Source organism: Salminus brasiliensis, chromosome 1 (genome assembly GCF_030463535.1).
Source record: "Salminus brasiliensis chromosome 1, fSalBra1.hap2, whole genome shotgun sequence".
Classification (NCBI taxonomy): Eukaryota; Metazoa; Chordata; class Actinopteri; order Characiformes; family Bryconidae; genus Salminus; species Salminus brasiliensis.
The window spans coordinates 85588688-85610577 of NC_132878.1; the positions used below are offsets into that span (position 1 = coordinate 85588688).

The 21890-nt window shown below is 42.2% G+C and overlaps 1 protein-coding gene across 3 annotated transcripts in view; it reads left to right on the top strand.

Annotated features, from left to right (window-relative positions):
* The window catches only part of LOC140565583 (intermembrane lipid transfer protein VPS13B-like), a 215532-nt gene that overhangs the window by 129064 nt on the left and 64578 nt on the right, over positions 1-21890 (top strand). For 2 of the 3 annotated variants that reach the window (XM_072691577.1, XM_072691596.1), the window contains exons 25-30: positions 5424-5630; positions 9894-10062; positions 10619-10733; positions 13444-13591; positions 14924-15338; positions 15482-15599. In XM_072691577.1, the coding sequence (XP_072547678.1) occupies positions 5424-5630; positions 9894-10062; positions 10619-10733; positions 13444-13591; positions 14924-15338; positions 15482-15599 (1172 nt within the window). Of the gene's footprint in view, positions 1-5423; positions 5631-9893; positions 10063-10618; positions 10734-11758; positions 11826-13443; positions 13592-14923; positions 15339-15481; positions 15600-21890 lie in introns of all 3 variants that reach the window. The other variant, XM_072691586.1, reaches the window with a different exon arrangement.

Here is a 21890-nt window from a genome sequence, read left to right on the forward strand (position 1 = left end):
TTACTTACATGGCCAAAAGCAAATCAGCCAGTGTGTTCGGTGTGTTTTCCTGGTTACCTGGTTACCTGGTTAACAGGAAACAGGTCCTGTAAACTGATGAAGTTGAAATGATGCTGGGTATATTTGGAGAAAAAAAAAAAAAAAAAACAGCTGCAGATAAAAAGAGTTCTGAACACACCTCAGAATCCAATATGGACCACCTGAAGAGGCTCTAGCACAGGTTTTGCCATGGCCCTCACAGTCCCCCATCCTAAAAAAGCAACAACTTACCTTTAAAATTGCATTGACCAAGACAGCAGATCTAAAAACTAGAAGACTGTTGCAGGAACCAATAGGCAAACCAGCAAAAATCCCCCAAACAAACAGTTTGGCTAAGCCGACCTCACAGGCCTAAACCAGGAAGCGCATAGCAATCACTGCCCCATAAGGCGTACAAAGACTGTGGCTGCATTCAAAACCACATACTACTGTACTGTTCAAACTATACTAATGAGTGCAGTAGTAATTGTGGTGTACTCTCTTTAGTAGCATTTTTACACAGCCTGAGAAAACTTCGCCCACAAACCAGATGAATTGGAAGCCAGTTTATCATCCAGCTGTGCTAGACATTCTTATAATGCTGTCAGGACAAATAAAATACAACACTTATTATTAAGAGAATTCTTGTCTGCCAGAGGTCTTCAGGTGTTCCAGATGACTTTTTGAAGCCCCTTAGAGTCTCAGAGAATTCCCAGAGGGCAAAATGCAATGCTAACAGTGCACAAATGTCTCTTTCAGCTGTGCCACAGAAGAACCACTTTTGGTTCTATAAAGAACCGTGTGTGTGTGTGTGTGTGTGTGTGTGTGTGTGTGTGTGTGTGTGTAAAGAACCGTATAATTTGTTAAAGAACCTTTATATCAGGTGAAACAATCAACATACCTCTATTACTAACATGATTCTTTATTGAACCAGAAGTGGTTCTTTTATGGAATCTCTCTAAGAACCATTTCGGACATTGCTAAACTAGTGCTAAGTGCTCTGGTTTCAGTGGAAACTGTGGATAATAGAGAATTTTAGCTGCTCTGAGCTCATTTTAATTTGTAAGACATAGATGGGAAATCTGAAACACTGAACTGTTTATTTTGATTTGAGAGGAAATGCCAAGTCTCATCACTTGCATTTTAGGTTCTTTTTGTTTTGACTACAGTAAAATGAATATTGACATCTCGCTCTGCACTGTTGTCTTCATGTCTGTTGAGCTTTGCCTCAGTACCGGACTGATTGACTGTACTGGTGGGATGTGGATTGTCTGAATTAAGTGCTCAACAATAGTTGCCCAAAACAAATTATACAGCATAATCAGAGCCAGAGCTAAGGGGTGGTGGTGCAGAGCAAGGGTAACAATCTGCAAAAGTAGAACAAAAGTAGGAGAGGGAAAATAAATGAATGTCATTCAGATTTTTAACATGTATCTCCTCCATTTTATCATTCTCTTTGTCTCCCCATCTCTTTCGCTAACCTATTGCTGTGTCCCTCTTTATCTGTCCCATCTCGCAATTTAGCTCCATCTCTTTCTTTCATCATTTCCCTCTTTCGTCTTTCCCGCTCTTTCCCTCAGTCTCAAATGATGTGTTAATTTTCAGCAGAGGTTGCAGAACCTAATAACAGTTAGACTGAGCTGCAGTGATGTGCTGCCAGAACAAAGTACAAAGGAACCACCAGTGTGTCCTGTCATGTGCTGTGTGTGTGTGTGAGTAGGGGGACAGGGAGAGACAGGGTTTGGCTGAGTGCATACATGTTTCTTACACACTCATGTTACTGCAGTGATGAAGGCAGCCATGTAGTATGTGAACCAGTCAGGGGGTGGTCCCAGCCCAGACAATGCAGTGATTAGAAGTTCTGTTTAGCAGCTGGTGCACACCACACCATACAAACTTAAACCATCACATCTTTACGGTCTAAATATGACAGTTTCTTCAAAATGTCTCAAAGCATTTTGCCAGCTTTAGATAACACCAGGTTTAAACTAACTAAAGCATGTGGAGGCTTTACCTAATTCTTGCTGTGATCGTCGATTATATGCTTTAAAGGTGGAAGATGGAATATAAAGTTGTAGCAACAGTTTCTGGAGGATTACTTCTTTAATACTCTGGAGTCTGTTCTAAGAAATGGGCAGTTAGGTATGGTTATGTATGTTATAAACTTTTTGAAAAGCACTAAAATACTTGAGGATAAATATAAAGGTACAAGTATTTGTCACTGTACAGTGTATCTGTGGTACAGTGTACACTGTACAGCGAAATGTGTCCTCCGCATTTAACCCATCTGTCGTAGTGAACACACACACACTAGTGCACTAGGGGCAGTGAGTACACACACCCAGTGCGGTGGGCAGCCAACTCCAGCGCCCGGGGAGCAGAGAGGGTAAAGGGCCCAACAGTGTCAGCTTGCCAAGCCCGGGAATCGAACCCACAACCCTGTTATCGATAGCCCGGCGCTCTAACCGCTGAGCCACCACTGCCCCATAAATATGAAATAGCACACATTCTCATCAGTGTGGTGCACGGCTAAAGGTATACATTCCTTAAGGAACATTTGGAGGTTCTTTGCTTTGAAACTGTAGATGAACCTCTTAAGGTGGAGGAAAAAAAAAAAAAAAGAAAAAAAAAACTTTCTTGAAGAGAAAGTTTTTCTCAGAGCACCTTAATAGGAGCACCCATAGTTTCAAATTGAGGGACCTCCAAAAGTTAGGTTAACAATAATACTAACAAACGTTTAACAAGTAACTAACCTTTTATCCAGTTAATGGGCAGAAAAGGCAAATGGGTTCTTGAAGATATCAGGGACAGTCATTCTTTAAGTGCTTTTGAGGATCTAGTTGCTGTTTAAGAAATACCTAAGCATTCTTTCTTTCTTTATTTATTTTTTTAGACCACAGTCCATGCTGAAACCACATGGTAACACATGGGGTGCCAAACTTCACAGTTTCAGGGTTTTGTAATTAGCCTATTTTCTACCTCTGTCTTGGTTCCTGGATCCTGGTTTTTCTTTTCAGTGAAGAGACAGCAGTGTTGGAGGTTCACTGTTTGTCATGTACCGAACTCTTACTATTCAACTATGGCAAGATAAATACAGTTTCCCGTTCTAGTGCAACTTTTAAATACTGCTATGTTCCCTCCAAGGTCAGTGGAAAACAGAGCATTGGAACATTGGTCTTCATGGAGAATGTACATGAAGAAATATCTGTCCCATTGTTGTCAAAAATTGGCTGATGATGACATTATGGTAATGAGCAACTTAGACTAAAAGCATATTCTGCTCAAACCTGTTTAAAGACATGAAAATCCATGTCACTCTCCTGCTCCTGTGCATTGCAGTAATACAGGTCACAGTAGGGCACATTGCTCTGCAGTCTCAATAACCAACCTAACACACACACACACACACACACACACACATATCTGCTAAGAGGGAGAAAAAAGCACTATTAAAGTTTAGGAGTTTTAGTATAAAGATAAAAGCACAGTGACCCTGCATATAAAAGAGAGACTTAGAAAGAGACAGATGGAGAGAGACCACCAACTCTGTCACTTGTTACTGGCAGGGAGCTGTGTGTCAGGCTCAGGAAGGAACACCCAGGGAGTAGAGCAGCTCTGGAGAAACAGAGATGGATTAAACTTAGTTCTCATTCTTCTTTATTTCCAGTGTCTCAGGCACATTGTGTGTCACTGAAATACTGTAGTGCAAGCAATGTGATAAACAGATCAAAGTGTTGAATTTCATTTTTTATTGATCTATGGTACTGCGTTTGACTGGGCTTTTCACTCTTTAGGAAAATCTGTAACTTTAACTGCTGATGAGAAACACAAGCACATACAGACAAATAGGCTGTAGCTATATACTGATTCACAAGAGTAAGTAAACTCCCAAAACACTACTGCATGACCTCTGAGTGTGCCGGTATGATATGGTTTGTTTATGTGTGCAATTATCATTTTGTAAAGAACCTGCAGAGAAAATAATAGCTAGCTAGTATGCCAACCTGGTGCGAAACAGGGAAATACAGTGTCATGAAAAAGTGCTTGCTCCTAAATTTGAAAATAATTTATGTATTTATTTATTTAGCATACTATATTTGTTTCACTATATGGTTTTAGATGTTCATAAAACATGCAGGATAACACAAAGTGAGAATTATATCATATCGAAGGAAACATGTCTTGGAACAGGTGATGCCACAGGCAGTGTGTGTATCACACAACTCCAGGGGCTTGGGGATGTGGGTTCCACTGTCTGTGAGCTGTGAACATGTTCTTCCCCTTGTTCTTCTTCACGTGTTTTAGATGACTTTTTGAAGCCCTTCAGAGTCTCTGAGAATTTCTTGAGGACATAATGCAATGCTAACTGTGCTCAAATAGGTCTTTGAGCTGTGCCACAGAAGAACCCCAGTTCTTCTTAGTTTCATAACAAAACATGTTTATAAAATAGATGTGTGTGTAAAGAACATTATAAATTGTGAAAATTCACAAAGTGAAAATTATGTCATATTGAAGGAAACATATCTTTGAGTCTGGTGTTGTGGGTTCCACAACTGTCCCCACTGTCTGTGAGCAGTTTGATATGTTCTTCCGTGTCTGTGCAGGTTTCCTCCAGGTTGGTGATGCTAAAGTGCCCCTATGTGCGAGTGTGTAAATGAATGCTTGTGTGTGTTAGCCTGTGATGGACTGACCCCCTGTCTATAGGGTATTCCTGCCTAGTGGCCATTAATTAAGAGTTAATGAGGATCACTGATCTATAACCAAGTGCTTCAGTTAACGACCAGCCTCGATTAGAAGTCGCCAAGTGAACTTGGCAGAACAATGGTCCAGTCAAAGCAGAGAAGAGAGATTTCTGAAGACCACAGATGTTGTGGGTGCCTGTTAGTCTAGAAAAGATTACAAAGCCTTTTCTAAGACTCCAAAGGCTTCACCAAACCACAATCGGAGCAGTCAGTCTTTCAAGGACTAGACATATCTCAACATCTTTCCAAGAACCTTAAAACAACATTTAAAGAACAACATGCCGTTCTTGCTTTAGCTAAGGTCAAGTTTTATTACCACTTTCATTGTCCAGTGAGGTCCCAGACCCTTACTAAACAAGCAAAAGGGGAAACCGGGCCAAGGAAAATCCTCAGGAGGAATCTATGAGAAGATCCAAACTTCAAAAAGGGCCCTTATCCTCTTTTTCCGGCAGTTGGTAGTGAATTTGTAAACAGGGTCTCTGACTGTAAATGTGACTGTAAATGTTTGTGTTTCACAACTTATGCTGGATACTAGTGTTCTTAAAGGACCCGGAAAACTGCTGGATCAAAGGAATGTCACGGCTGGTTTGCACTGATCCACTAGAATCTCTGATGACAATGATGACAAATTGATCTCTCTCTCTATCTCTCTCTCACTCCCAGGTGCAATTATTGTATGAGTTATTTCTAAGTTGGAGCAGCATTTGGGAGCGTCTGCAGAGGAGACGAGTTCTGCGGCAGGCATCAGGCTTTCCAGACCCTCCTCCCGCACCTGCTGGCCCACCCTCTCCTGTCCACAGCAGTGCAGGCACCATGCCCCCTGACACCAGCACACTCAGCCCATCAGCTGACCTGGGCTCACCCACAGAGGTCAGATATCACACACTTCAAAATAAACCTGTTAGAAAGGGTTCCGTGAGCGATGCCACTTTTGATTCCGTAAGAAGCTTTGCACCAACTTCTTGAAAGGTTCACCATAGACGAATGTTCCCAGCCAGGCAGAGTGTACATTATATGTCCAAGTGTTTGTGGACATCCCTTCTAATGAATGCATTCAGCTACTTTCAGTTACACCAATTCTTGACAGAGATGTGCAAATGCACACTCACACCTACACAGCTTCTCCATTCTCGGTAGCGAGGTACTGCCAATAGAATAACAGGACTCTCTGGGGTGGGTAAACATGAACCTATTTGCACCATGCCTAATGGCAGGCGCGGGCTAGAGAGGTCTAAGGCTCTTGTCACTGAAGCAATGCTCCAAACATCTAGTAGACGGCCCTTCTTGTACAGTAGAGACAGTTTTTCCAACAAAAGCTGGATAAATCTTTTTTTTTTATACCCTTAATTTCAGAAAAAATAGTGAATGAGCAGCTGTCCCAATACTTATGTCCATATAATGTACCATCTAGCACAACATGTTAGCACCCTTAAAAATATTATGTCTGATTGTGAAGAACCTTGTAAAGGTGTAAAAAAAAAACTTTACTTGATGTGAATGTTTACCAGATAAAAGATCCTTCACATTCACACATCTCCATATTTTGTTTGCAGACATTGTTCTTTAGGGAGCCAAAAGTGGTTCTTCTGTGGCATCGCTCAAGGAACCCATTGTAGCACCTTTGTTTTTTAATGACGCATAGACGCTTGCGTGTTAGCGTACAGATGACTGTGGTGTTAATGTAGCCTGTGTGGTATGTTTGGTCTCGTGAGTTGATGCGAATATTCTTTTGGTTTGTGTAAGTTAACACTGATTGAGTGTAAACCTGAACTTAATGGAAGGAAAACAGCTAAGAGTATTTATGCTCTGGAATAAACGCGCACCACACTTACGGTAAACACATTGCGAGAATGCTGAAATCCCAGGTCTGTGTTGGCATGCCTGCTGTGCGTGTGTGTGTGTATGTCAAGTTGAGTGGGGAGATGGTGTTAAAGACCTGCACTGGACAGATGAGAGCAACTCTATTAGTGTAATACTGAGGGTAATTACCAAAATGGTCTTTCATCACTGTGGCAGAGAACATTGTCAGCAATAGAGCTAGGTATAGTGTGTGCCAGTGTGTATGTTCCTGTGTGTGTGTGTGTGTGTGTGTGTGTGTGTGTGTGTGTGTGTGTGTGTGTGTGTGTGTGTGTGTGTGTGTGTGTGTGTGTGTGTGTGTGCTTATGCTTATGCATGTGTGAGAGAGAAGGCGGAATGCAGGCTGGGCTTATGACAGGACCACTTGTGAGTGTTTGCTCTAACATGAACGTCAGTAGAAGTGTTTAGTCCCGAGGGAAGCTGCCTGATTGAGTCTGAATGTAGGAACTGTTTGGATAAGTCAGCCTTATTCTCCTCTGTGAACACACACACATACACGCACACACACATACACACATGCAGGCCCCACATCATTTAAACACTTTCCTGACACCTATCTCTCCTTCACACACACACACGCTCACAAACCACACACTCCCTTCCTCTCGGCACATTGTTTGGCTCTCCTTGATGAGAGCGGACAAACTGCATAGAGAAAATAAACCTGTCTCTGCCTGCACACACTGCAAGAATTCCACTGTGTATTTTATGTGTGTGTTTGTGTGAGTGTTAAAGGGAGAAGGGGGTCTCTTGTCATCCATGGATCTGTTCCCTTGACCCAGTAGTGCTGCACTCCCTGTGTATCAATCAGCTCCTGGTTAGAAATGCAGTGGCTCAGATCATTTGTCACCTTTGTTGCAATGGTTTAATAAGCATGAGCAATGAGGAACTTAAGAAAGTGTTGTTCTCTCTGTTAGATGCTTGCTAAGGATCTACTTTACTCCAACCCACTCATAATTCACTTACATTAGCCACATTACATGCACGTTAATAATGTGACATATAGCTAAATCTGAAAAGAATACATCCATGTATACACCTCAGTTGGAATAGACTAGTATGATTGAGGTCATTCCGAATGCAATTTCGTTCTGATTGAACCAGGTGAGTAATTCTTTAAATAAGCTGTTAAATAGAAGAATAATAACCATGTAAACATCTGTCTCCGATTACATTCCAAACCGGATCACACAGTATTACTGGAATAGAACTCTTATGGTATGTTCTACGGGTGGCCAGGTAGTCTTTCATCAAGTTGACTGTCATGGCATACAAAAATTTTGCTTTTACTAAAAATTCTCTTTCCATCCAGCCTTTATCCAGAGGTTGCATGTCATTGACAGTGGGACTGGCATCCAGCTCATGTGCTGCAGAATGTTGCAGGACATGGTTCTTTCCACATGCACATCATTTTGGATTGGATTACTTGTAGCAGGCATGTAAAGAGAGATTCAGAGAGATCAGACTGTTGCGTAGAGAGTGTTTAAACACCTCAATCTTAATCTGTAATCAGAATGAATTCAATTGGATTTGAGAAAGTCTTTGCATGTAAACATAGCCAATGTTGCTAGCTCTTGCTGATATTTCCTTGAACAGTATGTTCAGTATACCTTTTTGACTCAGCTAAACATGACTCCTGCACATTTTTGCCATCATATAGCTCACTAATATACCAGCAGATCTGTCTGTGAGTTTTCTTGAGCAATTCTTTCTTATTACTCTACCATGAAAAGTATGTTTTTGCAAGCAGTTCTGCACAGTTGAATTTTCTGACCCAGCTGAACTTGATTTCTGCACATTCTTGGTAGTCATATGGAGGTTTTGAATTAGGTTACCAGCATAAATGCTGTTCAGTCTGTAGGTTTTCTTGATCTGCCACATCTCATGTTGACCTTCACAGTTCCCCTGAACTTCCAGTCATAAGCTGCACATGGCCAGTTTTGTCTGTGAGATGTTTTGAGCATTTTCATCTGCTTGTTCTTTTGTTTAAGATTTTGCCCCAGCCCACTCAAAACATGTAAAATAAATATTAGGGGGTCAATAACAAGCATTTGGAGGCAGGGCTACACAAAGAGCAGGTGGCTTTTCTGCTTTGTATGCTGCAGCTGCAACCAGTGAGAGCATCAACATTCAGAAGGTCTTTGGTTAACGCTACATATTAGTAAAGAAAAAAATGCAACAGAACTGATTTTCAGCCACTTGGGGGCGCACTAGCCAGGTCTGTAACAGCAACATTGTATTGGCATAAAATAGCTATTGTTGAACAAGTTAAATTGAGTTGCGAGTCAGCTGAGTTCTCTGACATTCTTGCATGACCTTATAGGTTGATACAGTAGGTCCTGATGAACTCAGTCTGGAGGTGTTGCTTGTAAGGAAGCAGCCAGCAGCTGACCACTTCTGCTGTACTCACACTTTGTTTTCCAGCACTCCAATCTTCCCACACTCATGAGCAAATGCGTGTTTTGGAAAATGAGAGGCAGCTGAAAACATAAGGAATTCAAAATAAGAGTTCCCAGTGTTGTCATATCTGCCTGCCAAACCTCAGCAAATGAGGGAGAGAAGACTGCAGGACACACAAAAACAAACAGTGCCCTTGAGTTTACCCCCAAGCATGACTCACTTTGTAATAGAGGATTCCACATGCCACTAGTCCCGCTAGTCTGACACGCGCGCACACACACACAAACACACACTAAACATGCACATACACACACACGCAAGAAGTGTCATTGCAAAATCCTGTGTAAACATTTGGAACAATATTGGATTTAAAGCTTGTCTTCTCAAGTCCAGGGCCCAGTTTGGGTCAGCATCACACAGATACTCTGTTTGCTATATGAATATTGCTGCTGTATGATGTAGCAGTGCAAGGCCATTCCTGAGCTTTCAAGGACCCTAAGCAGCATGCATGTTTTCACGGCTGAACTTTCAGATATAGCTTTGGATCATCTTGCTGCACAGCTCGTTTAAGGTCTATCCAAACATTCTCTGTGATGTTTAGGTCAGGGGGCCGTGAGTGACGTTCCAAAAGCTTCTCAAAAAGGTCTCATCTTTATCTCCACAGTTCCCCTGAACTGCCATTTTCTCCTGTAGACAGTGTATTACATCAGCACCATTGCATCATGCATCCATTACACTATACTTCCATTACACTACTATTTGCCACATTGACAGGCAGACATTACCACACACAATATAGTGTATGTTTTTTGTTGTTGTTGTTTTACCTATGTAATGTAGTTTGTCTAAGTGCTGGCATTTGGGTTCGTCACTCAGGGTGACTCTGTGCCTGCTGGTGAAGACCCTGCCTTCAGCGAGACTGTCACTCTGGAGCAGAAAACAAGCAGCATCGGGGGCGCTAGTGGGAAAGTCAGCCTGTGGATGCAGTGGATGCTGCCCAAACTCATCGTAAAGCTGTTCTCTCCAGAACCCACCACCAAAACAGGTATACACCTTACCCACCAAGCTCCTAAAACGGGTAGAACTGGTGGTCTGTCAAAAGAGAGGACCTATATAAGCAGTGGGAAAAGTGGGTTCAGATTGGGCTTGTTTACGTGGTCTTCCAGATTCTGCACATAGATGCACCCACCAACTGATGAAGAGATAAAAAGCTGTCCCTCACTGTCTTCCATATAGACGCATACCAGGGGCAGTGCCTTACCATCCCACAGCATTTCAGATAACAGGATAGTTAGAGCCAGGGAAAGGAAAAGAAAGGAAAGTAGCAGGGAGTGGATAAGATCGAGTCGGGGGTGAGGGGGTTATTGTATAACGTATCATAATTTGTTGCAAGGCTGGGCAAGTTTTACACACCGATGCATGTGCACAGACACTTATTCCTGTCTCACCAGGGATTACACATTCACATAGAGGGATTACACAGATGTGTTACATAGTCATTTAACAGATCTGTGTGTAAGTGTCTATAAGCTGTGTTCTGCATACAGGTTTACTGTATGTTGTGTGTGTAAATGATGGACAAATGATGTGTATGGTTTCAGAGATGTGTGTGATCAGTGAGCTGGAGGACCTCAGTGCATCAGTGGACATGCAGGATGTTTATACCAAGGTGAAGTGTAAAGTGGGCAGCTTCAATATTGACCACTACAGAAGCAGGTAGGACATGCATGTGGATAGATCTGTTGATATCTATCTATCTATCTATCTATCTATCTATTTATCTGTCCATCTGTCTGTCTATCTACGTGTCGGTCCTCCATCTCTCTATTATTATTGTTTTTTATTAATGTTTGAGAGTTGTTAGTTTAGGTTGTAGGTGAGTGCGTTTGTGTGTGAATGTGTGAGGCATGTGCCATTATTCATTTCACTACTTTTTAAGCAGATCAGATAAAAACAGTCACGCAACATACAACAATTACATGTGTATATAAAAAAATAATAATATAATATTCTCTAGTGACGTCCCGCATAATTAAAAATAAGTAGTGGCCACAATTTTGTAAGGCTTGGAAATGAGACTGTTAAGGATGCCCCCAGCGAGACTTTGTTTTATTACTTGTTTAATTTAAAATAATATAAATGTATTTATACATTATTGTAAACACTATTATATACACTATTGTAAACATACTCCACATAAGAACCTGGTTTTGTTTAACAGTAAGCTCAGCAGGTTCCTAATAGGCTAATGCAGTAATTTTCAGTAGAGGTTGACCGCAATAACCCCATCCAGGACGTATCATTGTAAGTGCCATTTTTTTGCAAATTTTTATTTTTTTGTGCATCTTCTTTGATGCTTGCACATTTCTAACACAACCATAACTGCTTCAGTGCTCTCATAGCTATGAGATTGGTGGGAATTAGCATTAGATATTAAATACAATCAACCTGTGTAACTTTGTGTGCACTGGATAGCCCACCAATTCATCTGCTGATGAGATACAGCACTGAACTTGGGTAAATATTTTTTTTCTGTAAAATGTATCAACATGTTGAACCTTGAAGAGGATTGGCTACAGCAGTACAGCAGAAGACCACACCGGTTTCCCTTCTGTCAACCAAGAACAGAAAGCTGAGGCTGCAGTCACACAGCTGCAGTTTTTTTCTGGCACATGCTTTGTGAGTGTGGGTGTGTAGGTGTGTCTGTGTTTGAGTTGAGATAGGCCTTGTGTATGTTCTAGGCCAGGTGAAGGCTGGAAGACTGCCCGTTTTGAAGGGGTGATTCTACAGTGCAAAGAAAAAGCAGTGGTGAGAGCTTGCAGATCTGGAACGTTCCACTGCTGCTGCTAATCTAGTACTGCCATCACAGTCCCACTGGAGATCTGGGGAGAGGAACACACAGAGTTGCTCAGCAGCACACAAGTTCAGTGAACAGATCAATTAGCAGATTAGTTCAATTAGGTGTGGTGAGCAGAGAAACCACTAAAACATGCAGAAGAGGGGCACTCCAGTGCCAGAGCTGAAAATCACAGACCTGAAGCATCTTTTAGCTTAACAGTTTAAATTGTGCTTGCTTTCATGCGGGCAAAATATCTGCAAGTGCTGCACTTTGTGTTTGCCAGGTGTGGTTTTCCCCCTTTGACTCCAGTGGCTCCGATTGGCTGAGATGGTTCATGTAATCAGTTGCTAATTAATTCTGTTGGTGCTGGAGAGTGGAGTGGGTTTACCACTGGATGGAATGACTCGGCATTCTGCTGAAGGCCTCATGCTGGTCAAATTACACTAAGATTGAGTATTGTTGCCTAACATTCCCATAGAACTGTAATAATAATACAATTTAATATAATAATAACGTAGTATTTAAGAACTGAAATCAATGTATGTCATCGTATCTGCCATAATAACATGGCTGAATGTGTGTCCATCTTCTTTATTAAATTACATTTACAAATATGATTTATTTTTGCTGGTAAGACCATGCATCTGAGAGTGTTTGATGTGTTTCCGTTTTCATAGCTTATCAACAATTCTTTAAGCCTTACTTTTTTTTTGTACGTAATCATTGGAATGGAATTCACATCATCACCTGCAGCTGCAGCCTCCGTCTCATCCAGAAGTGTGTTCACTTCCCAAATATTTTGCCAGCCAGCTATTCAGCTAGGTTGTCAAGAAAAGCAACTGTAATGCAAACGTTTAGGGAAGAAGCAGTGACCATAGGTTACAATATGCATCTATAAAGAATTATTAAATAGCCTCTTTACCTTAAAACTATGTTGGTGGTGCACTGATGTGTGATAGAGAGAATAGTGTGTATATAGTGTGTACATTTTCCCTCCGGGCTTGGCATGCTGCTAATGGCACTATGTCATTTTGTCACTGTGTCAGAAATGCTAGCGTGTCCTTTAGTGGTGGCTCAAAGCTCAAATTCCACTTCCCGACTGTAGGGGGAGCAGGAAATCCCATTCTCACATAATGCTGCTTTAAATAATGAGTGTTTTAAACCAGCTATTGCACAAAAATCACCATTTTATCCATCAAGGTTTTGTTGTTTTTATTTGGTCATATGCCCCTATATTCTAAAGTACACCCATGATATTTTCATTCAGGCCCCAAACAAAAGCATCTTGGAATTCCCATTTCACATTTTTACAGGTAATTCAGACTAGAATCAGTAGAACTGAACAACTTTCTTTCAACAAGATGAACAGTTAAACCCACTGTCTGACCATGTTGCGAGGTTCTCAGCACAGTAGGCTGTCAAAAGCATGCGGCCTTCATTTCTCCAGCCTGTTGCCGCTGACTCCTTTCCAGCCTTTTCTGTATATTCTGCATCCAATCAGCCGTGAACATCTATCAGTGTTAAAAATTCAGCTTTTTTACCTCTTTATTTATTTATTTTTGTTTTTTTTCACCTTTGCGGTTGGAGGTCCAGTGGGGAGGCTGCTCCTTTGTGGCCAGGTGTGTGTGGGGGGGTGCTGCTCTCCTGCACAGACAAGCTGAACCGACGTACCGTGCTGCTTCGCCCAGCCAGCCGCCACGACCCCTTCAGCCACTTCTCTACCTTCTTTCCCCCTGTAAGAGCCTCTGCATCTCTCTCTTTCTGTCTCACTCGGAATAGCTCAGAGCCTCCAGCAGCCTACACAAACAAAGCTAACTCAAGAACACACAGCCTGAACGGCAGCTAAAACCCCTGAATCATCTTTACACTATACCAGCTATCCTTTAGCAGGTGGCTGGGAGATGCGTCATGCTAATACTGGTCTGTATTGGTAGAGGCAAGCGTGTATGTGTGAGTTGGAAGCAGGCTGCTGAATGCTCAGAGCAGTAGTGGAGCAGTGTGTCTGTTCAGTTTCCTTCACTCAGCCAATCAATCCAGGCTAATCCTATCTCAGCGCTGCTCAGAAACTGGTAATAATGATTTGGAGGAACTCTGAACTTAAAGGTGCAGTCAGTGTTTGTACAGATGTAAATACACTGCTACTACTGTACACCTGTAAGAGGTGTGGTAGATCAAACAGAAGCAAACACACACCCCAGAGATGATGTTGCATTGACTGATAAATATTAAAGATTATGTAGTAGTAGTAACTGAATACTGAATTCATACTGATTGCATCTTTAAGTTGAATAAATCTGCGTGCTAAATAAAATGTTTTTCTTTAAAGGTGCCCTAGAATGGAGCTATTTCTTTGCTTCCTTAAATAAGGAGAGTTTGTTGCATCAAAGTGACAAACCTTGAAGCTCAAACACTAACACAAACAGGGTGTTATTATGTTATTATTTATGCTCCCAAAATGTACACCTAGCTGGCTCTTCCACAACTAAAGCTCTGACCTGGTAAAATTTAGTTGCAGAAGAATATGGTGACACTATACAGGCAAAGAATTCAGACACAAGCTTATTCTTTGTTTTTCCAAAATTAAGGGTATTAAAAAGAGTTTATGCTGCTTTTATTGGAGTAACTGTCTCTACTGTCCAAGGAAGGCCTTCTACTAGATTTTTTTTTACTGTGAGCATTTGATAGCATTCAGTGACAGGCGTGTTAGTGAGGTCAGGATGTTGGAAGACCCCCACCCCAGCAACACTATCCATTAAAACTTAGGAATAATAAAAAAATATATATTACAAGTCTTGTCACAGGCCTAAAAGCAAGGCTAGACTAGGCAATGCAGTATAGCTATTAGCATGAGCCCGCTATAGAAGTGTTTAATTCCAAGGCAGAATTACAGCCCCCCCAACCATTATTTATACACCAAGGAACGACTTGATATACTCAATAAATATATTCTATGGCACCTTTAAGCTTGCTGCCCTTCTCCTAAAAGTAACTGTTATTAAATCAGCTTGTCTAAGCCCCTCTGTTTGACCTTTGACTTGTTTAACTGTTTATGTGACCGGTTGAATAGACGGCTGCGAAGGCATTGGAAGTATGTCATCAGCCACACGGCTTCCTGTCGGTGACGTACACACAGGCCGTGACCCGCAACGTCCGACACAAGTTAACAGCGCGCCAAGAAAAAGGGGCTGGGCCTCAGAGGCTGAGTGAGGGCGGAGCCGATGGCTCACCACAGTACCTACATGAGATACTGCTAACGGCTCAGCCTTTCGACCTGGTGCTGTCCTGCCCCCTGCTAGCCAACGTTGCCCGTGTGTTCCGCACGGTCTCACCCCCACCATCCAGGCGACTACTCAGAGAATACCACTCACCTGGCCAGCCAATGAGAGGCCATGCCTTATCCTCAAGCAGCCTGCCGCTTATCTATGTGAATACCAGCGTAATCCGCATCTTCTGCCCCCTTCAGGACACACACTGCAACAGCGGTGAGCTCCCAAACACTGGGATTCATTCCTTTTAAAAACACATTGAATAGCTTGTTCATAATGTCACGCATGAGACATCAGTTGTAGTTGTGTGTGGGTGGTGGATATGTTATAATGGGTGTGGGTATGATGTTTGTGTGCAGATTCTTTCCTAAAGGACAAAAGAGAGGACACACTTGTGCTGAAGATAGGATCAGTCAGCATGGCTCCTCAGGCAGATAACCCTCTCAGCCGTACTGTACTACGCAAAGACATCTACCAGTGAGTACATGGCACACACTCACCCTGTAAATGCTTCACATTTACACTCCACAAAAATGTCTTCAAATGAATACACACACACAAACAGACAGGATACTCTACAAACTTGTGGTCGGAAGTTCACATAGACTTATCCCGGACATGAATGTCACGGTAATGTTGGGCTTTCAATGATGTCTTGAAAGCAAATCCTTTAAGTGATCGTGATCGACTACAGATGGTATCATCTTAGTGCTCACATAAAAAAGTTTTGTTTGACAGCACTCCTTGGATTGACTAACACACAATACTCCTCTAAGGTCCAAGGAGCTCAGTGCAGATCTGAGAAGGATGATCATAGTCTGGAATTCTGGAATATCATTTGGAGCCATTTCTAAACAACATTAGGTTTTTAAGACCATCAGTTAAGCCAATTGTAGGCAAGTACAAGTCGTTGGGAGGTGTAGCCACTTTGCCAACCTATGGAAGAAGACCCAAACTTTTACCCTTAGCTGAGAGGACTATTCCACATAATCAGGAGCAATCCAACAACCAACAGCTGGAAGCTGCCGGAACACCAGTGTTGCTGTCTGCAGTTGCCTTGGTCTGAGATGCTCCTTAGTCAACATCTTTAAGCTTCTGACAAAGAAAAAGCCAGGAGGACAGTTTAATGGTCAAATGAGACAAAGATTTTTGAAGCAGTATAGGTGAAGCATTTAACTCCAGAAACCAGGAAAAGCTGTTAAGCATGGTGGTGGTACCATCATGCTATGGGGCTGTTTTGCTGCCAGTGGAACAAGTGCAGCACACAAAGGGGGTAGGGATAATGAAGAAGTTGGGCAATGCCAGAATTCTTCATCCTAACCTCAAACCATCACCTATATGGTTAAAACCTTTTTAAGAATTGGGTGTTCCAGCTGGACAGTGACCCCAAACACACTTTAAAGGTGGCTGTGGAACAGATAAAGCAGGCTTGTTTTTGGATACCAAAGGTGTCTGATCAAGAAACAACCTGTAAAGAGACAATAAGCAAAAACTTGGTCACCTTATTTTCCATTAAACAATGGGGGTGGCCATCTTCATTTATTTTGTGTAGAACTTCCGGTGCAGGAGTGGATCCACTGATATAGAGTACAACCACATTGATAATGATTATGCAGTAAGAAATTTAATATACTCAGTTAGTGGGTGTCACAATAACTGGGAGAAGAGGACTTGTATCTGTGGCTAAAGGCGCTAAATTAAAAGCAAACACCCACCCAAACATCTGTAAGTCTCCTCTTACCATTCTGTGGAGGGAAAACCAAAACCAGAACATCTTTGCCCAGAGAAATGGCTTAGTTATGAAGCTTTATATGAGTGGACAAGTCAGGTGCTTGAGTCTCTTCGTGTTAGTGCTTAGGGTTAGGTTTTGCCTGACAGCCTTTCAAGCCTCCATTTCTCTGTGTAACAATGTTCTGGTATTGGTTTCTTTTACACGAAATGATAAGACCAGACATATGGAGGTTTGGGTAGATGGTTGTTTTTAATTTAGTTTCTTCGACCATAGACGCAGGTCCTCTTCATCGGATATTGTACCCTGCAACTCTAAATAGCATTAAATAGCCTGTTGGCATGTTGGGTTAACACAGTGAGCTACTTTATGATCGGTATGACCATAAACCCTTTGATACGAAAAGACCGGAAATCCTACACAAAAGTGACAGAAACAAACTCTTGAAAGTGGGCGTGGCAAAAAGGTGGATATGTAATATTTTGACCATTTGTTGAATTCAGAAAACCCTCAAACCCCATGCCGTTCATGTCCATTAAGAGCCTAAACTTCCGACCTCAGCTGCATACGACATAGTCCACAAAATTTGCTAGTGACCACACTTTCTCACTTTTACACAGTGTTAGAAATCTTTTATTATGTTGAAACATGACTGTGTGAATGACCGTATTGGAGAAAATGACAAAGAGGCAGGCCTGGGTAGACTTGGCTTTTATGCACTTCTGTTACTGAGTTCAGACTCATTAACACTGCAATTTGACAGCTGTCTCCAAACACATACACACACACACACACACACACACACATCTTTCTTGTCCCTCTGGGCACGTAAAGCACTGAGCATAGTGTTTATTTCCCATCCTTTATTCCACTGGTTCTTGTGGGTTGGGATGATCTGAAGCACCGACACACCCTGAAGCTCTGTGTTTAACATGTGAATCAGAGTCCTCTAGTGTAACGCATGCCCTGCAGGATGTGTAAACACTGCTTTTACGTGAGAAAGAAGCAAGTGGTTATTCCTCCAGTGTTTACGAGTCTGTATGGGTTTCACTGGTAAGTATTTGAGGATATATGTGTGTACTCAAAGCCTATTTGTGTCCTTTGTCATAATGGAGAGGGTGAGGCCTACATGAAGTAATCCTCTCAGTGTTTCTGATGATCTGCTCACACAGAACGTATGTGCTTCATTAATGTCGGAAGAGTGAACCGAGTGCTGGTGACTGTGTGCTTGAATGGGACAGCGGTATTAGTGCAACCACAGGACGGAGGAGGGGAAGAAGGAGGAGGAGGAAAGAGTGTGGCACTGTGAATTTATACAGCTGAATTCATTTTCCTGAACACAGAAGCAGGAATTTTTCCAGCTCTTCGAGTTCTGTGTCCCGAACGTCCAGCGTGCCTTCACATCCGCCTTTCTTGTGGTTGAAGTACTCATATATTCCCACAGATTTCAATCTCTCTCTCTCTCTCTCTCTCTCTCTCTCTCTCTCCCCCTCTCCCTTACTCTCTCCCCGTCCACCCCTCTTGTTTGCAGAACAGTTAATTGAAAGCTTCTTTTGGGGGTTTAGGGGAACTGTAATAGGGCCTGCATATGGATTTCATGTCACTGAGAGCAGCTCAAGCATGGTCCTGAGATGTTTTTACACATGAGGTGACCAAGGCTGTGCTCAGACGTCAGAGCACATTCCGCCAAAACAAAAAGGAAAAAAGTGAGAAAGAAATCCACCTGTGACAACTTTTGCAAAGTGGAGAAGAAGGAGGAGGTGTGAATGTTCCACATGTTTAGTATTATTATTATTTCATAAGGTCTCTTGGCAAACCTCAGTATTAGCTGGGCATACGAGTGCATGAAGATTTGTGTTGGAGCAAAATATTTAACTTATTTATTTTGTATTATAGTCTCAAGCAAGCAAATGTGACGTGTGCACAATGATAGTTTCTTCAACTCCAATCTTTTTTTAAATAAATATCTTAATATCTTATATCCTACTAACTTAATATGTTGTCTAAAGTGACACATGACAAATAGAGCTCATCTGCTCGGTTTTACTTCTTTGTGCTCAGTCCTTGATGATTGTGAAAAGCTGAGGCCCAGTGGTTTTTGATCTCAGGGTTGTAGGGTTGTGGGTTCGTGACTCGGGCACTTAACTCTCTTTGCTTTAGGTCTGCTGTTGCATGACTGACCCTGTGCTCTAACCCTGACCTTCCTGGCTAGCATAATTTTGTTGCATTGGCTATTATGACCACTTGCCTGATAGTGGGAATAACCAACCTTGGTTCTGGTGCTAGTGAAACATTGTGGCATGACTGTATTGGATGATGGAAGGTGATCATTATTGAGGTTAGCTGGTCCATAGTAGCGCACCAATTGCTCTGTACCACTCACCTAAATTGTTGTTCCCCTCCGGAATCAATGGCCCATGGCGCACCACTGTTATGCTGTTGGGAGGCACTCAGTGTGCAAGAAGTCCATTCTCTGTTAACCTTCGTTGCGGCAGCTCTATGACTGGTGTGCTGGTTTATTCATATCTGCTGCAAACCCGTTCATTGCTGAGTTTATTCCAAACCAGGGGTGGTCATGGACTGTGACGGTGGCCGATCGAAATCCGCTATCTTTGTGAGGTGTTCTAGAGCCGCCGTAGTGTCCTGGTAGAAACACGATAATTATGAAACCAGTCAAGTCTATCCAACAAATTCATAGAGAGCACAGACTGACCCACTTTCCTTTGCCAACACGGGGTGCCAGTTGTACAACATAGCAAATTATTGTTATTATGGTTTATGTTATTAGTAGTAGCAGTAGTAGTATGGTAGCTTTGTGTAGTTTGTTTGACAGTAGTTGACAAAGAAACAACAGGTAAATGTTTAAGTTAACAAACACCAGACAATGCAGGCAGGTGGGCTAAAATGTCAGATTAAAATGAGTAAAATAAAGCTATATATATGGGCAGTAAATGTTTATTTCTCATCAATATTAAAATAAGTACAAATAGCATTTCATAGAACAATTAATGGTTTTACTTCATTGTTTTCATTAAAACGTCTCCAAAGCTCTCCTCATGATGCCCCAGTATTACTTGTTATCACCAAACCTTGTTCTTTCAGCAAACTCACTGGATATTAACTTTTTTTTCAAAATTAAAGTTCTTGTTATCTTTTACTGTATTTATGTTTACCTTGTTCTATTTTAATGATATGCCATATTTGTACAAACAAAACACACTTACTGAATAGATAAATGGTTTAAACCTTGTGTGCCTATGCCTAAAGCTACATATCAGCCAAACAACCTGTGTTACAAGGTCATTTATTTATTCATTTATAATTTTTTTTAATCTGTGAGAGCTGGGGGTGGACAGTGCCCTTTGTGCACTATAGCTGTTTTGAAAAGCCCTCACAGCGACTGACACTGTGCTAACATACTGTTTGAGCTCCAGCACACATTTGCCCTCCCTTTCTCCCTCCCTAACACGCTTTCTGTATTTTCGTCTGGACACAGATGTTACTCTGGGCCACACAAGCCTCTGTGGGGTCATTACATCATGCTTGGGTGGAGCCTTACCACCCAGCCACCCATCCAGCCCTCTGGCAGAAGGACAGCCGAGACATACACACGCACACCTCATGGATGAGAAGTCTACCATACCAACCATCTGTAACCCTTTTGGGTTGTAGGATGTGTGCTAAGGTTTAGAGCTTGGCAGACCATCCAGCTTGTTCTGTTGTTCAGGTAGATCCTCAGGTAGTTCTAGTTCTAGTCCTCCTGGAGAGTGACTGGTTTCACAGGCTTCCTAACAAGATAAGATAGTCCTTTATTAGTCCCGCAGTGGGGAAATTCACACCAGCTTTTGTTTGTTGGAGATGGTTGCCGGCAAGTCGTCCACACCTCACCAGACTTCTCCTGCTATGGAGAAATCATTGGAAAACATCTGCAGGTGGTGAAGAGTACTTTTATATTTGAAATCTGATGTATGGAGGGTGAACAGAAAGGGAGATGGGACCATTCCCTGCAGAAGCGCATCTTCTATGGTGTGACCCTCACCAAAGTAGTCTATGATCAAGTAGTGATTGTGGACCCATCAAACTCTATTGCCTGGAGCTTGTTTTCTAGTCAGAGAGGCAAGATGGTGTTGAAGGCAGTGGAGAAATTGCTAGCAAATGGCATAATGTGTGTGTGTGTGTGTGTGTGTCTGTTGTTCTGCAGTATAGAGCTGGAGCTTGTATTTGATTCCATAAATTCTCTTTTCTGAGCGTTCAACTCTGGGAACCTCCACCACACCACACATCACTGCCTGAAACACAGCCTTAACCCACTGTACATTTACTGTTCAACATATACACACACACACATGTGGACTCTCACTCACAATATTCTTGCTTTGACAGCAGTATGCCTGCCGCCTGCAGGACAGGAATAAAATCTGTTCAAGCTAACTTTCACAAGCTGTGTGTGTGTGTGTGTGTGTGTGTGTGTGTGTGTGTGTGTGTGTGTGTGTGTGTGTGTGTGTGTGTCAGTTATAGTGTTGTGACGGATGTTCGGGATGTGTATGTGTGTGTTTTTCCCCTCTGTGCTTTGCAGGCAGGAAGAGCTGAGCAGAAACAAGCTTTGTTATGTCAGTCAGTCAGCATCAGGAGCTGCAGCACCATAACTTTCATCTGCTTCTAGGCCTTTCTCTAAACTTTAAACCAGATGGGCACTGTGTGTGTGCACGTATGTGTGTGAGCGAGTGAGCGAGCGGGCGAGAAGAAAAAGTAGACATGGAAATCATGCAGCAAGCTACTCCGACGTCCCTCAGTGAATCCACACATGACTGACTGTGTCTGGTTATGTGAGGCTATCAGCTGCTTTGTGCTTTTGACATGTGCATACACCTACAGTACTGAGGGGTATTGTGGATCGATTGACTGACCCTACAAATCCTTTATGTCCTGCTCTGGTCAAACAATGGGTGGCATAGTGCCAGCTAATGTCTTAGTTAATGTACATTAACGGTTTCTTTTAGAAACAAGCCCCTGGTAATGGGTTGATTTAGTGTAATAGG